A 19,851-nucleotide genomic window follows, 5' to 3' on the forward strand; every position below is an offset into this window, starting at 1 on the left:
TGTCCATCTCTATTTTATCATTTATCTTGGTGAACACAGCAAGACTGGCTAATTTACTCAGCTAAAAGGAGCATGTTTGTGATGATGTCATTATTAAATTATTAAAGTAAACAATTCTTAAGGCTATGGACTGCCTACAACCACAAGGTAAAATATAAAATTGTGTCATGTTTTCCATAGCAGAAGGTAAGCTGTCCAATAAAAGCATCAATTAGCCTGAGAAAAAATTGGCAGCTATTGTTTTTTTTTTGTTTTTTGGTTTTTTTAACTTTTTTATTAGATATTTTCTTAATTTACATTTCAAATGCTATCCCGAAAGTTCCCTATACCCTCCACATGCCCTGCTCCCCTACCCACTCACTCCCACTTCTTGGCCCTGGCATTCCCCTGTACTGGGGCATATAAAGTTTGCAAGACCAAGGGGCCTCTCTTCCCAATGATGGCCAACTAGGCCATCTTCTGCTACATATACAGCTAGAGACACGAGCTCTGGGGGTACTGGTTAGTTCATATTGTTGTTCCACCTATAGGCTTGCAGACCCCTTCAGCTTCTTGGGTACTTTCTCTAGCTCCTCCATTGGGGGCCCTATGTTCCATCCACTAGATGACTGTGAGAATCCACTTCTGTATTTGCCAGGCACTGGTATAGCCTCACAAGAGAAAGCTATATCAGGGTCCTTTCAGCAAAATCTTGCTGACGTATGCAATGGTGTCTGGTTTTGATGACTGATTATGAGATGGATCCCCAGGTGGGGCAGTCTCTAGATGGTCCATCCTTTCACCTCAGCTCCAAACTTTGTCTCTGTAACTCCTTCCATGGGTATTTTGTTCCCCATTCTAAGGAGGGACGAAGTATCCACAGGTTGGTCTTCCTTCTTCTTGATTTTCTTGTGTTTTGCAAATTGTATCTTGGGTATACTAAGTTTCTGGGCTAATATCCACTCATCAGTGAGTGCATATCAAGTGACTTCTTTTGTGATTGGGTTACCTCACTCAGGATGATATATCCTCCAGATACATCCATTTGCCTAAGAATTTCATAAATTCATTGTTTTTAATAGCTGAGTAGTACTCCATTATGTAAATGTACCACATTTTCTGTATTCGTTCCTCTGTTGAGGGACATCTGGGTTCAGACAGTTAATGGATCTGATTTGAATGAAGATGGCTCATAGGGACTGGCACTACTTGAAAGGATTAGGAGATGTGGCCCTGTTAGAGGAAGAGTGTCACTGGGGGCTGGACTTGAAGGTTTCAGATGCTCAAGCCAGAACCAGAGTTGCTCTCTTCCTGCTGCCTGCAGACCTGGAGACAGAACTCTCTATTGCTTATCCAACATCATGTCTGTCTGCATGCCGCTACACTTCCCCTTCGTGATGATAATGGACTGAACCTCTGAAATTGCAAGCCAACCCCAATTAACTGATTTGCTACGGTCATGGTGGCTTGCCACAGCAATGGAACACTAAGACAAAAGGGGAACATACTACTTTATAAAGAACAATTTGCAGTACACCTATGATTTGAGTGCCTACGATGTGCATGAAGGAGAAAGTTGGGGAGAAGTGAGTTCTTGGAAGCTTGGGTCTTTAGACAGATACTAGCATCAGCAGAATGTCACTGAATCGTGAAAGTACAGGTGTGCCAAGGCAACAACAGCTGCACTGAAACAGGGGAGGGGACAGGGTGATCATTTAACTGAGTCAAGAGAGCTTGCACAGTGGTGGCCACTCAACATAAAGCAGGGGTGAGGGAGAGCAGAGGGAAGACTACCCTAGGCAAAACAGCATAATGAGCTCAGGCCTGTAGCAGAAGAGCAGGACATAAGACCAACAGATGCCAGTGTGAGGAGACTGAGGCAGACAGGTCCAGTGAAGGGAGAGGCATCTCCCAGGGGCAGGTCGCTGAGGCTTTTGAAGCAACTAGCAGAGCCTTGGGTCTTGATGGATTTCTTATTTTAATAATACTGGGCATGTCAGATATCCTGAATATCAAATATTTACATTATGATTCATAACATTAGCAAAATTACAATTATGAAGTAGCAATGAAACTAATTTTATGGTTGGGAGATCACTACAACATGAGGAACTATATTAAATGGCCGAAGCACTAGGAAGGTTGAGAAACACTGTTGTAAGGCTGAGTATACAAGCCATTTCAGGGGATACTCCAGTATGGGGCAGAGCAGATAGTAGCTTGGCCTGGGGTAGTGAGGACAGTATGAATCACTGAGCAGCAAATGGGTATGACATCAGGGATGGATTAGATGTGGTAGGAGGGACTTGACAGGGAGAGAATGAAATCTCTCTTTTTCATGGCTTGTGTCACTGGATGCATGAGGTGCTGCAGCTAAGTAGGGGTGACCTTAGAGTGACCAAGAAAGAGCAAGCAGGAGATCCAGAACTCCGATTTATAAGGAGTAAATTGGAGATGTCATTAAAGCACCCAGTGACAGGGGTTGGCAGAAAACTGTGCTTGCTGTGAAAGTCACTATTTTGGTTGTTAATTTTAGGCTGGCGTTTATTAAGAGTTCCACCTATGTTGGGTACATGCAGACAGTGCATGCATACACATACAATAATAGTTGAAACAAACAAACTGAGCTACAGTGGGGTGCTGAGATCAGAGAATATCCACAGATCAGGGAGTCTTGCTCTGACCTGCCATTGCCCCTGGGCAAGGAAGACCTGGAGATCTTTCTGTTCTGGGGGAACAGAAGAGCAGATTATGACAACTAAAGAAGAGGGGTAAAGGGGGCTTCGCTAAGTCTGGGAAGTGCATATGGAGAGACAGCCCTGCCTTTGGCTGTGTACAGAGTCCATCCACTGAGCAAAGACCTGGGTTTGATGATGCTAAACCAAGGCCAGTGAGTTGATCAAATCCTAAAGCCACACATCTGTCCTCCACAGCTCTTAAGTCTGCGAACTCTAAAGTTCCAGGGGTCAACACGATTCCCACACCACATTCCTCCAGCAGGGTGATTCATACTCAGGAGGTCCTTAAAACACAAAGATGGACTTCTGCCTGTATCAATCTTGGTGCTGTGGCTGCTTCCCACATTCCTAAGCACTTGGGGAGCATCTCCAGCTAAAACCTAAGCCACCTTGCGACCTAAGGGTTTTTGAGAAACTTAGTGCCCAGCCGACAGAATGGAAAGCTGAATAGGGCCAACAGAGAAAGGTCCCTGCTACACAAAAAAAGGAAAATTGCTTCCATGAAGAGTGATCTTCAGATATCAAACGGACTCCCTAAAGAGCCCATAATTTAACTGACACCCATCCCCACGCATGTAACTGTCACTTTAAACATTTTAAGGTCCAAGAAATAAGCTAGCCCAACACATTATCTTTTTGTCCTTTCTTGGTAACCCTTGTGATGCCCCCGTTTTGAGATTTTTATTTTATGTGTTGTGCTGGCTGGTTTTGTGTCAACCTGACACAAGCTAGAGTCATCAGAGAAGAAGGAGCCTCAGTTGAGGAAATGCCTGCATGAGCTCCAGCTATAGGGCATTTTCTCAATTAGTGATCAGTGGGAGAGGGCCTAGCCCTTTGTGAGTGGTGACATCCCTGGACATCCTGGGTTCTACAAGAAAGCAGGCTGAGCAAGCAAGGTAAAGTCAGTAAGCAGCACTCCTCCATGACCTCGATATCAGATCCTACATCCTGATTCCTATGTGTGAGTTCCTGTCCTGACTGCCTTCAATAATAAATAGCATATGGAGGTGTAAGCCAAATAAACTTTTTCTCCCCAACTTGCTTTTTGGTCATTGTGTTTTATCCCAGCTATAGAAACTCTAGGGAGATGTGTGCAGGTATTGTGTGTGCATGTGTGTATGTGTACCACATGCATATAGTGCTCATGGAAGCCAAAATAGGATTCAGATTCCCTATAACTGGAGCTATAGACTTTTGTGAACTGGCATGTGGGTCCTGGGAACAAAACCACCTTGGTCCTCTGAAAGAGCATCCACTGTTCTTAAGAACTGAGCCAACTCCCCACCCCCACCCCCATTACAATGTGAGCATTTAGATGAGATTCATTTTGTTGTATTTTTAAGAGTTTTTTATTTGTTATTCCCCTCCATATCTTCATCTAATTGTGTCTATAAACTTGTCCATATAGAGGCATTTTCTTTCTTTTCTTTCTATTTTTCTCTATCTTCAGCCTGTTTCCTCTTTTTTTCATTTCTTTCTATATTAAATAGTATTCCAACTTTCTTCCTTTTAATACTCTCATGTTTTAATTTTTTACTCCCCTTTTAATCTTCCTTATCTTCTTTTTAACTTTGTCATGAATGAGAAATCACTTATTTTTCTTTTCTTTATTTTTCCCTTGGTCCTCTCTGCAGCGTCGTTTACCCACCCCTTTGTTTCTCCATCTGTTTATTTAATATTGCTTCTCTCCCCCTTTTCTACCCTTTCTATGACTCGTTCCCTTAACTCATTCATTCACTATTTCACCCTTCTTTACTACAAATGATATTTAGTTTCATGCCATATTCTACAGTGCCTTTGTCTTTTTCAGTTTTATAGTTATTGGTGATAGATTGATGGGTGGTATTTGACTTTTGAGTCTATTTCTATATTGTTATATAGTGTGATATAGTTGTTTCTAAAAGCAGTTTGTTTTCTTCCTGCCTAGTTAGACTGGAGATAGAGTCTTCCAGAGTAGGCTATTCAATAAAAAGGACAACATATCACCCACACAGAGAAGAAATATCCAAATTAATAGATGTACAAATTACAACACAGAAGTATAAGGAACACGAGAAAGCAAGGCAACATGACTGCTCCAAATGATCTGAACTCTGCTACCACTGGATTCACTTAAGTGGCTAAAGTACCAGGTGATGGTTCAAAATATTTCTGGTAAGAATGATCAGTGGTATGTGAAAAGATATGAACAACTGGAGAAGTCCAGTCCAGGACCTGGAGAGAAAAATCAGTATTAAGGAAAGGAGGGGAGGGAAATAAATGAGAAAATCAACAATGAGCATGAAGAAAGCTGGGAACACAGAAGAAAGTCCCAGCAAGAAAATTGAGATTCTGAAAAATAAATAAACAAATGGAAATGTTGGAAACAAAAATCCTCAAGGAATAAAATGTAAAAACACAAGAAATGCATGACCAATAGCCACAATCAAGCAGGAAGAAATATTCTAAGGGGTAGGAGACAAGGCTAATGAAACACTTCAATCAAACATCTCTAACAAAAAAGGAATTAATTAAAAGAGCATGACCACACATCTAGGAACTGGAGGATTCGCTCAAGAGACCAAACCTAAGACCATGGACTGAAGGAGTTGAGATGACCACTATGAGCTTAGAAAAGGTAGTCAACAAAATTATAGCAGATATTTTCCCATGTCTATGAAAGACTCAGACATTCAGATATAAAGTCCCTAGAACCAAATGGACATGATCAGAGAAGAGCATCTCCTGAATTTGTGTCTTAGAAGACTTGTGTAATAAAGAGGGACATAAATATGTTTAACATACAAAGGAGGTAGCAACAGTTAGCGTCAGCACATAGAAGACCTACACAAGAGGTTCCTTATATATTATTTCAGCCTCTACTCTTGAAATAAAATTTAGGTTCTTTGTAGAATAATACATCTACATCACGACAAAAATAAAAACTTCAAACATCTTACAAATTTAGGGAGTGGTCACAAACAGACTCATCTTCTGATGTTTGAGGGTATGTCTTCATGAAAGGTTGTTCAGAGATAAGAGAGGAATTTATCAGGATGGAAATAATGTCATGCTGAGCAAATATTACCCAAGAGGTTGAAGCAGGAAGATTGTGAACTTCTTAGTCTGAACTGTGTAATAAGATCATCTCTTATAGCCAACAAAAATGGAGTCATGTGTGCCAACCCTTTCAAGAGTAACTAAAGCCAAGATGTTATGATGAGGTATTTATGCATGGTTACCAAACACTATCTTGGCTCTTCATTTTATTCTGTTTATAATAGTCGTCTCAGGCACAGGCATATTTTAGGAATTTTCATATCAAATTCTGCAAGATGGATGTCTAAAAACAAACTGTAACCATTCTTGCATGAAAGATAACCCTCTAAAGAGAGATACTGTGTCTTTTCTTTTAGCTATCATACTATTAAAAACAGTGGACTCCAAGGAATTGTAATTTCCCCAGGAATCTCTTTCTGGAACAGAATGCCCAAAGCCCTGGTATGGCCAGAAGAAGAACTTGTCTATCAAGAAAAGATTGAGAACAGTTTTGAGATTTTTGTCAGACCACTTTATAGAACCAACTGGAGTTGAAACAGTTAGGTCAAAGATAGGCAGGACTATAACTTGACCAGGGATACTCAGCCTCAGGTGTCGTCCCTCAGGAGGCCACCCAGTTTAATATGGTTTTGTTGGAGTTTTGTTTGTTTGTTTGTTTGTTTGTTTGTTTTTGAGACAGAGTTTCTGATTGGGACATGTGGGTCATGGATTTGGCTAAGTTAACTGGCCAGCAAACCTCAAGGATCTTCATTGTGTCTGCCTTCAAAGCATTAGGATTATAAATACATGCCACTACACATGGCTTTTGATGTAGGCAATAAGGATCTAAACTCTGATCTTCATACTCATCCTGAAAACACTTTACTGACTGAGCCATCTCTCCAGCCCAAGTTACTCTTATGCATCAAAGACCACCGTCAGCTATGCGAGCATCCAGGAAGAAGTACTCTTAGAACACTAGTCCTATGAAAAGAATCATCTGGAATTGTGAGGCAGCACTCCTCCAGGCACCTGGTTGGATCAGATGAAGTTTTACTGCCCTGTTTAAGTGAGAAAATACCTTTCAATGGGGGAATATTTGTCAGCTTTCTTCTTCTTCTTCTTCTTCTTCTTCTTCTTCTTCTTCTTCTTCTTCTTCTTCTTCTTCTTCTTCTTCTTCTTCTTCTTCTTCTTCTTCTTCTTCCTCTTCTTCTTCTTCTTCTTCTTCCTCTTCTTCTTCTTCTTCTTCTTCCTCTTCTTCTTCTTCTTCTTCTTCCTCTTCTTCCTCTTCTTCTTCTTCTTCTTTGGTTTTTCAAGACAGGGTTTCTCTGTGTAGCCCTGGCTGTCTTGGAACTCACTTTGTAGACCAGGCTGGCCTTGAACTCAGAAATCCGCCTGCCTCTGCCTCCCAAGAGCTGGAATTAAAGGCATGCACCACCACGCCCGGTGATTTGTCAGCTTTCAAAACAGATAAAAACAAGCCCATGTCAGGGCTTGTCACCTCCATCAGAGTGCTACACTGTTCTAGGACATCAGACTCTAATCCTGATTTTTCAAATGTTAGTCCATTCACCCACAATTCCAGTGCCTTTCAGCTCTAATTTTGCATTCATCCTTGCTGGATTTTTCTCCAAGCAACTGAAGGAACCTGTTCTATTCAAAGACACTTGAAAACACAAAAGCCAAAGGGAATTCAAATCCTAGTTTGCTTTTTTAGAGTTTCCAGGGAGGCTGCATTTTTTGATAGTATTCTAATGCCTGCCTGTGAAGCACATTTTTTGGCTGACCAAGTAGTAGTAAACTTTGGATGACATTTAAAGACTCTCATCCCCAGTGGAAGGGTTGGATGCAAGCTCAAGGACTGGGCATGGCAGAAAGCAAGAGGCAAAAGTACTACTTGGACTCTGGAGACAGGGGTGACTGAAATGGTCCCTCTGAGCCTTGTCATGGTCATTGGTATGGGGACTTTTTGGTTATAGTTATCACCCTCTTCTTGCTGAAGGAAATATCCACAACTAAATAGCTCACAACTGAGATACTTACGGATTTCACAGTTTGCTCCCACCCAGCCATGAGGACAGTGGCAGGTGTAACCATTGGGCTGGTCCAAGCAGGTTCCAGCATGATGACACGGGTTACTATCACATTCATTGATATCAATGTCACACTCTTCACCTAGGAGGATAAAGAAAATTAACAGTGATTGGCTTTACTTATATTCCCCCTATGAATTCCTTGAAAAACAAAACAAATAAACAAACAAGATCCCAGGCTGGTGATCACAACCTTCCAGCCATGGAGCCCAGTCTCCTATTTATAAAAAGTGAAGAACTCTCAGAAAGTTGCTGACCAAGGACTTTTCACTTGAGGAAAAAATGAGTAAAGAAAAGCCATTGTTAAGCCGACTCCTTGAGCCCATGAAGAGGTAAAGTTATTCCCCCATCTTAAACCTTTTGAGATTGACCTAAAAGACAAACTTAGGTTTTCAATATTGTTAAAGTCTGCTTTGTTTTGGAGCCAGATGTTGAACCTCGTGCCCTTTTATGAAGCTCCAGGAAACAGAACATTCAGAGCTCATGATTATTTTGTCGTCAATTGTTTGACTTCGCTCAGCTAGATATTGACTTTTTAGTAGACACAGTTGAATACCCAGTTTCACAAGTCCTTTGTGAAAACTGATTCTCCTTTCTTAATCCTTCTGTATGCTTAGATTCAGCGGGAAAGGGACTGAAAATCTCAGTGGGGACATTGAGCCCAACTGGAGCAACAGTTACAAACATGAGATTACCCAAAATCTGACACACTCCTCCTGAGAAATGTTGGCCCAAAGGATGCTCACATCCACTCCAATCTGTTCTTCCCTTACAGTGAAGACAGCCAGACCCTGATGACACCCAGCATTCTGGGGTTCTTCACCTGCCCACAAAGCCTGTTGTAACATGCCAAACCAGCATACAGACCAAAATCACTGTGATCCAAATATCCCCATAGAAGAAGTATCTTGCTGGTAAAAGTTCCATGAACAAAAACACTCTTAAACAATTTCACAGCCATCACAGTCAACTGATGCAAGATGAATACATGTTTTGAACTTAAGGGCCTCTCACTGAAGCTGAAGAGGATACTTCACACCAAGGCAATCTCTCTTAAAGAAAAAAAAATTTAAAAATAACACACAGAAAAGAGAAAAAAATAAACCCTCATTTGCTTACATAAAGACAGAAAGGGATAAAACAAACAAACAAAATGCTACTGTTATCGCCACAATCAACTAAACACCAGAACCAAGCAATTGTCCCATCCTCAGAACACAGCATGTCAGTGTACGTCCAGGCTTATTTAGCATTAAATTGCCTTCCTAACTGTTACTGGTTTACTTCACATTTATAAAACCACCGTATGTTACTTGCAGATCATTTTAAAGGAAGAATCTCACATGGAAAGATTCCATGTCTGTTCCATTTGGCACTCTTTGTGTAAGTGGCATTTGACTATGGCAAGTCAAATCTGTCCAACAAAATGTCCACAGTCTCAGGGTCATCCTAAAATTATTACAATCATTTTATATAAGTCAGGACAGGGTGAATTTGTTTCTTGCAATAAATATGCTTTACATCAATAGAGAGGACAGAGAATCAATTGCCTCGTGCTAACCTGTCTTAACCAGTTTAAAACGTGGTGCCTGTGTATCTGCAGGGTGATCACTTCTGAGAAGAGGAGGGCACAGACGACACCACCCCAGATGACCTTACATGGTACACTGGTTGAAAAGCACATCAACAGGGTGTACTGAGAAAGGCTGAAAAGCAAAGATCAATGACGTTCACAGATAAACACAACAGGGCCACTTCCATCCATTTAAAGCCAGCCGTAATGGAGATATTTACTAAACAACAGCCTGCAACAGCCTCCATCAGAGTGCTACACTGTTCTAGGACATCAGACTCTAATCCTGATTTTTCAAATGTTAGTTCATTCACCCACAACTCCAGTGCCTTTCAGCTCTAATTTTGCATTCATTCTTGCTGGATTTTTCTCCAAGCAACTGAAGGAACCTGTTCTATTCAAAGACAAGGTCTCTCATTGAACCCAGAGCTCAAAAACTAGCTGGACTGGCTAGCCAGTAGGCCATGTGGCCCACTTTTTCTGCCCTTCCCTCTACAATGCTAGGATTACAGACATGCACCCCACTTTTCACATGGGTGATGGAGGTCCAAACTCAGATTGCATGGCGGGCACTTGACCAGCTGAGCCAGTTCCCTCGCCTTCAATCTACTACTTTGTAAGAGGCAATGTGGATAATATGTATACTGGGTAGTATTTAGAGAAAGCTATAACCATACTGATTTGTTTGTAGTACTTTCCTTGGGTAAGTGAGGAAATATAAAACTACTAAAATATATATATCCAAAATCACTGCTGTTAGTAAAGCCTTGAGTTAGCAAAGTCCATGCTCAAAGGTGTAAATGACAACCTCTGCAGCCACAGTAGCTACTGTTGAACATGTGCAGGCCTCAAGCAGGCGCTTTCACTTATTCATTCATATTTTAGAACTTTATTATAGGTGAAGCAAGGTTCAAACACATTATTTATTTAGAACTTTTCCACTGGAACCTGTCTTAGCCACCCCTATAAACTAAAAGTCTGAATGAAATATGACAAATAAAAGTCTTGGAAGAATTGGACACCAGACCTTCCAAAGTACCAAAAAGCAAAGCATGGCAGCTGTGTGCTGCAGTCCCCCTGAGGTCCACCAGCAGCAAGATCTCAGCCACAGTGGCTTGCTGAAATAAAGAGACAAAAGCTGGACTTTGTCAAGGCCAAGATCACGTGTTGGGAATGCTGCCTCGGAAGACAGATACATAAAGCAGGTGAAATACTAAAGTATTATGCTGTCTCCCACCCCAGTGCGATACTGTCTCTCAAACTGATGCTGCCTCACTAGAGTTTGCTATTTAAAAAGCATGTGTGCATTGGATTCTAAAAGCCTAGAACTAGAGTGAGAGACAAAAATTCCCAAACTTGAATCAGAGGAGGAGGAATTCAAGGTTTACTGCTCAGAATGCCTCAGTGAAGGTGAGATGAGGGTCTCATCTTAGCAGCAAGACACAACAATCACTCCAGTCGAGGGTCAAAACAAAGTGATCAACATAAAAAGGTTGGCATTATAAAACTAGTCCCACCACTCACAGTGTTAACATACAATGACCAGAAGGAGGAGGAGGGGATGATGTAGGAAGTCCACCTGTCCACTTTTAAAAGCCATGTAGCTACAGTAGATTTCAGATGTCAAGGCTGTATTGGCAATTAAACAGGCAACATCGATCAACAAAAAAGACGAAGGAACTCAAAATAGACCAACACAAATATTGCCAACTGATTTTTGACCAAGGTTCAAAAGCAGTTCCATGAAAGGAAACAGGTGGCCTTTGTAACTAATGAAACAAAGTTTAAAAGGAAAAAAACAAAACAAAACAAAACAAAACAAATAATGTCTAGTTGGAAAATTCCATAAAGGAACGCAGTTGGTGAAGCAAAGTAACAAGACCAGAGAGGCCTCACTCAGGACAGGGCTGAAACACGTGGGATGCCGACCTGATAACTTTGGAAAGGAGTTGCGTTAGAATGCTGTCCCTGGTGAGATGGGGTCTTACGGAGTCCAGACTGACTTTGAACTCACTATGTAGCAAAGGATACATAGTGACCTTGAATCCTCCTGCCTCCACCTCCGGAGTGCCGAGATTTGTATGTTTGAACCACCATGCCTGCTTAGGCTTGGTTAAACTAATTAAACGATAAGCACACCCTCTATTCTAGCTGGAAAAGTGATTGCCTAAAAGAACATAAGGTAGCAAGTTTGCTACTGCTATGGCCCATATTGGAATTGAAAGACAATTGAATGGATGTTGGAAGTAGAAACTACCTAGGTTGCTGTTGGTGTGGGGAGTTATGGGTAAATAAGAAAAGACCAAGAGGATTCCTGTGGTGCTGGATTAGAGTTGGATATCACCATTAACCGCCATTAAACAAGATAGGTCCAGATAAGTGCATGGTGGGATGCACATGGACCATTTGCACACATTAGTATACAAACATACACTTCCTTGTCAGCCAAGAGGCTCTAGGGTGTCTAAACGCGGTGACATCCTAATGGCAACAAGTACTTTTAGTGCCTAGAATTTATTTCTAATATTCTTCAATAAGGATCCAGGGGACCTTAGAGAAATGGATAACTCCAGGGTGGGGCAGGAAATAGACAGGATGAGACTGAAGAGTCCTAAAAGGTCAGAAAGCATGCAAGTCCTGAAACACAACAAACCAGCAACCCCCACACCCATATGCAGATATGTAGAAGGGGCACAGGAGCCAAATGAAAGGCCTCCCAGTACCCAAAGTAGGAACACTGTGAGCAGTAAAATAAACTAAAAAGTGTTGTTCTGTAACACAAACCATACACTAAGTACCCATGAGTCCTCATTAATATAAATAAATGATTGAGCAAACTAATAAATGGCAGAGAATAAACAAATCTCTCACAGAGAAGAATTCCAAATAGTCCTTTGGTGACCCCACCCTAATACAGAGGAGCAAAGGCCTCTCATTAAGGGTAGGCAATGCCAAGTGATGTCCTTCCACACAGTGTAGCATGGAAAAGGAGAGAAAGTGAAATGGTGGGGGGAAAAAAATCTAACAAACACTTCAGCTAGTGACCGAGGTCATCAATAGCCACAACTACAAGGATAGAAAGGGGCCTTGATTTGCTGTGACATGATTTAAAAAAAAAAAAAAAAAAAACTACAAAAGACATGAAGAGACCCTTTACCATGGAGGGTATGCAGATATCCAAAGAGATACATTAAAAATGTTTGACATCATTTTGCCATAGAGAAATTCAAGCTAAAGCCTTAGGGAGCTCTCACTATAAGGCTAACAGATTAACAAAGCCTTGGAGAAAAGGGTGGATGCCAATCCAAGAACTGAAAAATAGGGAGGACCTATACCAGGTCATGGTCCTATAGAAAGAGCTGTGCAGAAGAATGCCAGGCTTGGAGAGCAGAGGAGCTCTCTCTCCTGCTTAAATGACATTACTTGTCTAACACACTCTGCTCCATCAATGAAGAGGTTCTCAGCCACTCACTAGTTGGCCAATTGTAAGTTTTACCAAACCTCAGATACTCTGAGAGAAAATCAGGTAGACAAGAAAAAGGAAAGAAGGTCAGAAGCTGAAGAGAAGGCTCCAGAGAACCAGGGTTCGAGTCCCAGCATCCACATGGTGGTTTAAACCACCTGTAACTCCAATCCCAGAGGGGGTCCTATATCATCTTTTTGTCTCTGTGGGCACTGCACACACAAGAATACATATATTCATATAAAGAAACAAAGCTATTCCACAGTTTCCAGGCAGAACAACTTATAGTGGTAACAATATCGTTTGAAGTGCTGTCCAGCATTTAAACATTTAAAGGAGAAAAGAATAGATAATCTATGTGTTTGCTGTGTGCTTAAGATCTCCAAGACAGTTTACTAAAATAACACATTGGAAATAAGATAAATATTGATTTAGTGATTATTAAATAAATAAACAAACAAACAAAAATAAACACTACAGTAAATATTACACTTTTCACCTAGAAATTTTTTCAAAGTAAATTTCAAATGGATTAAAGATTTGAATGCTCAACTCACACATGGCTATACTAATATTAATAAAACCTGGAGAGTGAAAGCCATTTGAGAAACAAGGACAAAAGGGGGGGAGGAAGTCAAGTTAATTATGTAAAGCTGAAATATAATACATGTAAAAACAGAACACTCTGTGCACATCTGAAAGGCAAGTGACAAAGAGAAAATACTTATGGTCTTGTCAGATAAGATTTAACGCAGTCAAACTAAACAGCTAAAGAAATTAGTGTGAGCATCCTAGCAGAAAAGCAGACACAGCTCTGAACAGGGTATTCACAAAAGAAGGAACACAACTGATAAGAAATATGTCTCTAAAGTCTTCAACTCTTAGAACAGCAGATCTTCAAACTAAACAATTAAAAAGACACAGCTGCGTACAGGAATGATAACTCTGGAGGATGTATGTCCAGACAAGGACACAGACAGTCATGTCATTAGGTATGAAGTTAGCATTTTTGGCTTGTCTTGTTTTGTTTTTCCTTGGAGAACATGACATATATGTAAGAATCTGTTCTCCTGGACCCCTGAGTTTCTATTCCTCGGGAATTGTACTAAAAGGGGTGGGGGAGGTAGTGTACATAGAAGAATACACGTGTAAAGACATTCCTTTCATTATTGTTTATAGTAAGGAAACATTCTTAACTGCCAAAAATCAAACTTAAGATGAGCTAAAAACAAATCGTGGCATTTCACAGAATTGAGTACAGGACAACCAGTAAAAACACTTTAGAAGTAAAAGCACTGGAGCTAGAGAGATGTCTCAGCTGTGAAGAGCACACATTGCTCTTCCAAAGAACTCATGTTCTGTTCTCACCCCCACACTGGGCAGCTCACAACCACCTAGAATTTCAGCTCCAGGGATATAATGGTCCCTTCTGGCCTCAGTGGGGGTTCCTGCACATATATGCACACACACACTCCATACACAAAAAAATTATAAAACAGTAAAATATTTAAAGGTGTAATTCTTGATATGAAAACACATTTATTATTTACTTATTCATTGACTCTTGTTAAAAGTAGGCTGCAAAATAACATGAATATTATGATCCCATTTGTATCCATATATGTATACACCTACACTGTATTCCATAATCTATACATAGAGCTTCAGGAAAACTCTCAGATGTCAATATGTTAATGAAGTTATTTTCCAGCAGTATGATGCTAATGGGTAAGTTATTTCAATAACCTTAAATCTTCTAATTTCTTGCATGCTTTTTATTTATTACTGGTAAGAGAGAAATATCTGGAAAAGACCCAGGAATCTCCCCCACCACATTTTTTGCCTCCACTGACTGATATATAAATGTCTCTCTGTGTTTATAAGCCATCAGATAAACAAAACCATCTGCAAGTCATTTTCTGGAGCAAGCCCATTTCTCAGTTTCAGGACAACCCAGAAGGAAAGCACAGGATGTAAAACAGAGAAATAGGGGGAAAATAATAAGATCAGAAGTTGGTCCTCCCCAGCCACTTGGCTGTTGGCACCCTTCCCCAAGGGTAAACAGCTCAGGATTCCCAGAAAGGACTAGACAGTGGACTCTGCAAGATGCTGTAGGGTGTCGAGGTGGCTGAGGTGTCCCAGAAGGAGAGGTCAAGACTAAGCAAAGGAGCCCCTATCAGAGGTTGCCACGTGTTTCTCTACAGAGCACCTGCCTCCTCCTTCTAAGCACAGCCTTCTCCCAACCTCATAGCAGAGGGACCCTTTGCCTTTGTTAACTTAACAATGTACCAAAATTATAGACCTTGTGTTCTTTTCTTATGTGCATGTATGTGTGGAGTGAATGTGTGTATGCACATATGGATATGTGTGTGGTTATGAATGCTCATGTGTGTGGACACCAGAGGGCCACCTTGAGTGCTGTCCTTCAGTCACCAATCAGCTTGTGTTTTGAGACAGGGTCATCCACTGACCTGGAACTTGCCATGCTGCTAAGTTAGCTGGTCCGTGAGCTTGCCTGTCTCCCCTTCCCAGCTCAGGGAGGACAAGTGTACCACCTCACTCAGCTTTTGTATGTGGGCCCCAGTGATGTAACTAGCTCAGGTCCTTATACTTTCTCAGCAAGCACTTTACCTGCTAAGCTATGTCCCCAGTCTTCACCTTATCTTATTCTTTAGTCTGAGCTCTAGAGGGAAAACCAAGGTTGAAATTTGGACTCTTGTGGTTTCAGGAACAGAAGGCATTTGCCTGCCATGCTCTTAGACACCAGGCTCCTGACACAAGGCCTCAGCTCTCCATAATTCTGTGTCCTTCAGTCACGTAGAGCAATGCCCCAAGCCCCTCCACAGGTAGAGGACTTGACTACAGATCTCCATTTTAATGAGGTACCCAAAGGCCTGAAGGGCTTAGCCAATTAAGCTTCCCTTCCCAGACACTCCTTCCTGCAAAAGCCTCAGGCCCTCCTGGGGTACAGTTTCACTCAGCACAACTCTCCACCATGACAATAAATGCTTTAAAACCATGGACTGCCTCTTCTCATCAGGACGGGGCAGGGGGGGATGACAATGGAGCAGGTCTTCCCCTAAAGAGCTGAGCCTAATCTCAAGCAGGAGGCCTCTCTGCATTCCCAGACACATTCACAGCCAACCCACCTGCCCAAGCAAGCCTAGGACACTCTCACCCACGAGGGACCCAGCCAGATCTCTCCTCCCAGCTTTCCCCTTTGGCCCCAGGCCAGCCCCACGGGCCTCCACTCAGTTCTCAGCTCTTCCATGGCATCCAGCAGCGGCTGTAGTGCCCAAGAGCTAGAACCTGCCACCCCTGGCCTCTGTGCAGCCCGGGGAACCTTGAGCCAACTCCAGAAGTTTCTCAGGAACCTCAGACTGCGCTTCCCCACCCCTGGAGACAGATCCTGCTGCTTCTCACAGCCTAACACCCGCCCAGCCTGAGGTGCACGCAGTCAAACTTCCTGAGGGCCCCCACTTTTAACCCACACATGTGGGTACAGCACGGATAACAAATCCTATTAGCTTGGGTCCCCTGATATAGACTTAATTCCCTGACAGTGTTCAGAAGCCACCAAGAGACTTGAGTGAACCCAGTTCCTGTGTCTGCAACTGTCACAGCCCACTCCAGTGGGTCTTCCCATTATGACCTTGAACCCTTCCTCCCCAATACCATCAATTGTCTACAGTTCTCAAAATTCTGTTACATTTACCACATTCAATAAAAATAAAACAGTATCTGAATGGAGCTTGCACAAAAGACACACTCCTGTCCCCTTCACACTACATTAATACTACCACTTTCAAGTGTTCTCTTAAATGCCTCTGGCTTAAGCTTCAAAGCTCCTACTCTGGAAATGCACAGGGATGGCAGTTGCAGCAAATCTAAATGACAAATGCTCACTTCAGAAGAGCCTACTTTAATGACAACACAGTCTATTGTTTTAAAATAGATCTCATTGAAGCAATGCCTCCTGACATTTTATAAAGGCATCCCTGTTTGGCAGTGGTTCATGGCAGAGGGTTTGGGGTCTTTTAACCTTGGCAACCACACAGACTGTGTGGTGAGTTTGAAAGCATGCTCCTGGATCACTCACCTGTGAACCCGGGTGCACAGATGCACGTGCCATTCAGCCCCTCGCTGTCACAGGTACCTCCATTCAGACAGCTGATGTTAGCACAGGGGTCCTTGTACAGTTCGCAGTGTGTTCCTGCAGAGAAGCAAACAAGAGAGGGTGACTCATGGAACACTCTCTGGTTCCTATAGCCTTCAAAAGGGAGGTGTTTCACTAGCATGTGACTGCACTGGGGATAGGTTCATGATGTGTGTGTGTGTGTGTGTGTGTGTGTGTGTGTGTGTGTGTGTGTGTGTGTGAGAGCATGTGTATATATACCTGTGTGTGTGATGTATGTGTGTGCATATCTATGTGTATATGTGTGTGTTGTATACATATGTGTATGATATGTGTGCATGTTTGTGTGTATGCTTATATGTGCATGTGTGTATGCATGTATATATGTGAATGAATATGTGCATATGTACACATATGCATCTGTTCTTTTACGTATATGAATGTGTGTGTGCCCACTCCTTGCTTTAGAATAGCATTAAAATATGTGCCTTATTAGAAAATAACAAACTTAATCCTTTTAATTCCTGCCCATGGGCTCTACTAAGAAAACTTATCTCCGTGTTCTCTACATATCCCAAAACCTATGGCATTTCTAGGAAGTCAAAAACCTGAAAGTTAAAGGTTCTCAATGGCTGGCCCCAACACTCATGAACATTTAGGCAGCAGTAATTGACTTTAATGAGTAGCTGGGGGTGGGGGTGGGGGGCATGAAGTTATGGAGGAGGTATTGAACAGATAGGGGGACTGAAAAGGAGATAGAGTGTATATATGACAATATTTTATTGTGTATATGTATAGAAATCTCAAAGAATAAAAGAAAAAATCCCAATGGCAAACACTGAGTCTCCAAAGGAAACACAAAAGTGTTTGACAACTAGAGAGACATTTCAACATTGCTGAATGACAACGAAGGTGAGACTAGGAGTCATCCCAGATTCTTTGAAGTAGAAAAAAAATCTTACATCCTGTCCCAGGTGAGAACAGGAACAATGAAGTGCCCATCCTGACAGTCTCAAGCAAAATGAGCATGAAGCAAATAAGAGCAATGTGACGCTGACCTCACTTGCCCTCCACTTCCTTCCTCAGCTTCTATTGCTCAAGTGACTGCCACACCCAATGACTCATCCTGTGGGCTCTGACACATTGCTGTCCTTTTTTCTCCTTTCTTTGTCACTGCCTTAAGAAATGAGGCTCAAGAAAGGGGGACAGAAGAATATAAAATGGACTTCCTGCCTACACAAGAGATCGCCCTACTTGAGCAAACCGTTTTAGAAAAGCAGCCCTTAATTTCTGGATCTGTGTTGAATATTTGTCATAGTCAAGCATTGATCAGCATCTTGTCTGGAATTTTTCCCAAGTGTTTCCCTGATCTCACTGCTTCATACCTGAGGGAAGAAGTCTCTCCTCTCTGTGTCCAGGGCCTTGGAGGGAACCTCCCTGTCTTGGTAATATGAAACTTACTTCTGCACTTGGATGTACATGGTCTCTACCTGAAGCTTCCATTCCTAGAGTCTTAGGATGTAGCTCACCCAGTGTTTGATCCCTCAAACCACAGAAACCAGGCACACATACATGTATGTGGCACACACATACAATCCCAATACACCAAAGTTTGAGTCAAGAGAATCAGAAGTTTTAGAGTCACCCTTGACTCCATAATAAGCTCAAAACCTTGTCTCAGAGAGAGGGAGGGAGAGAGAGAGAGAGAGAGAGAGAGAGAGAGAGAGAGAGAGAGAGAGAGAGAGAGAGAGAGAATTCCCCAAGGAAGAGCATACCCATTGAATATTCAATACAAAATGGTCAACTCTGAAAATATATACATAGAAGTAATAATACTATATGAGTTGAACAGGATAGGTAGATAGGTAGATAGGTAGATAGATAGATAGATAGATAGATAGATAGATAGATAGATAGATAGATAGATAGATAGATAGGTAGATAGATAGATAGACCCATCAATCTGAAAGAGAGCAAGGAGAATGTATGTATGAGAGAGCTTGGAGGGAGAAGAAGGAAGGAGAAAATAATGTAATTATATTATAATCCAAAAATTTAGAAATCTCAAAGACCACAAGTGTCCTTTGAGCTGATCAATGGAAACCAAGCAACAAAAAGATCCAGCTATAATGTGAAATAAAGCCACCACCAAAGTTCAGGGAGAAGGCCAGCTGACCTGAATAGCTATAAGGAGGTCACGTTCATCCAGCACCCAGAAATCCATAGCCAGTCCAGCCAGGGCAAGAGAGCTAACTACATTCTCCAAATAATGTTAAAAAGCAAATTCTAGGCCACAATTTGTACATAATAACTGTATCTACCTATATTCTATCTATCATCTCTCTATCATCTAATCTACCTACTTTTCTTAATAGCAAATTATTTTTTTCATATTTTCTTATTGATTCTTTGTGATTTTCACATGCACCCCAATCCCACTGGTTTCCCAGTCCTTCCATATCTTATAACCTCCCACCAAAATAAAATAAAAAAAAATATAAAACATCTTCCATGAATCCTGCTGTGTGTCACATGATGTACACCCTTTTACCCAAACAGCTTTCCTTGCAAATGTTCGCTGCATTGAGTCATTGGTCTGGTTCAATGTCTCTAGCTTCTAATACACTATCAATACTGGACCCTCACAGAGATGCCCCTGGATCTGCAGAACCAACTGGCCCTTCCACACACTCCCACAGCTCATAGGTTGGGATAGTAAAGTCAACTCAAAGCCCTGGATTTGGGCCTTATGCTTTTGGTTTTACATTAAAGTCTCACTGTATGGCCTATGATGACCTTGAACTTCTGATCCACCTGCCTCTACCTCCCAAGTACCAGGATTCCAGGTGAAC

General features: G+C 41.7%; 1 protein-coding gene across 1 annotated transcript in view; it reads right to left on the reverse strand.

Annotated features, from left to right (window-relative positions):
* Dner (delta/notch like EGF repeat containing) overlaps positions 1-19,851 on the reverse strand; it is a 308,211-nt gene that overhangs the window by 12,923 nt on the left and 275,437 nt on the right. The window contains exons 10-11 of the mRNA XM_021173483.3: positions 16,964-17,077; positions 7,779-7,910 (exon numbers count right to left, since the gene is read on the reverse strand). Coding sequence (XP_021029142.1) covers positions 7,779-7,910; positions 16,964-17,077 — 246 coding nt within the window. The remainder of the gene's footprint in view (positions 1-7,778; positions 7,911-16,963; positions 17,078-19,851) is intronic.

Source organism: Mus caroli, unplaced genomic scaffold (genome assembly GCF_978045245.1).
Source record: "Mus caroli unplaced genomic scaffold, Mus_caroli_1 scaffold_1, whole genome shotgun sequence".
In the NCBI taxonomy this organism is placed as follows: Eukaryota; Metazoa; Chordata; class Mammalia; order Rodentia; family Muridae; genus Mus; species Mus caroli.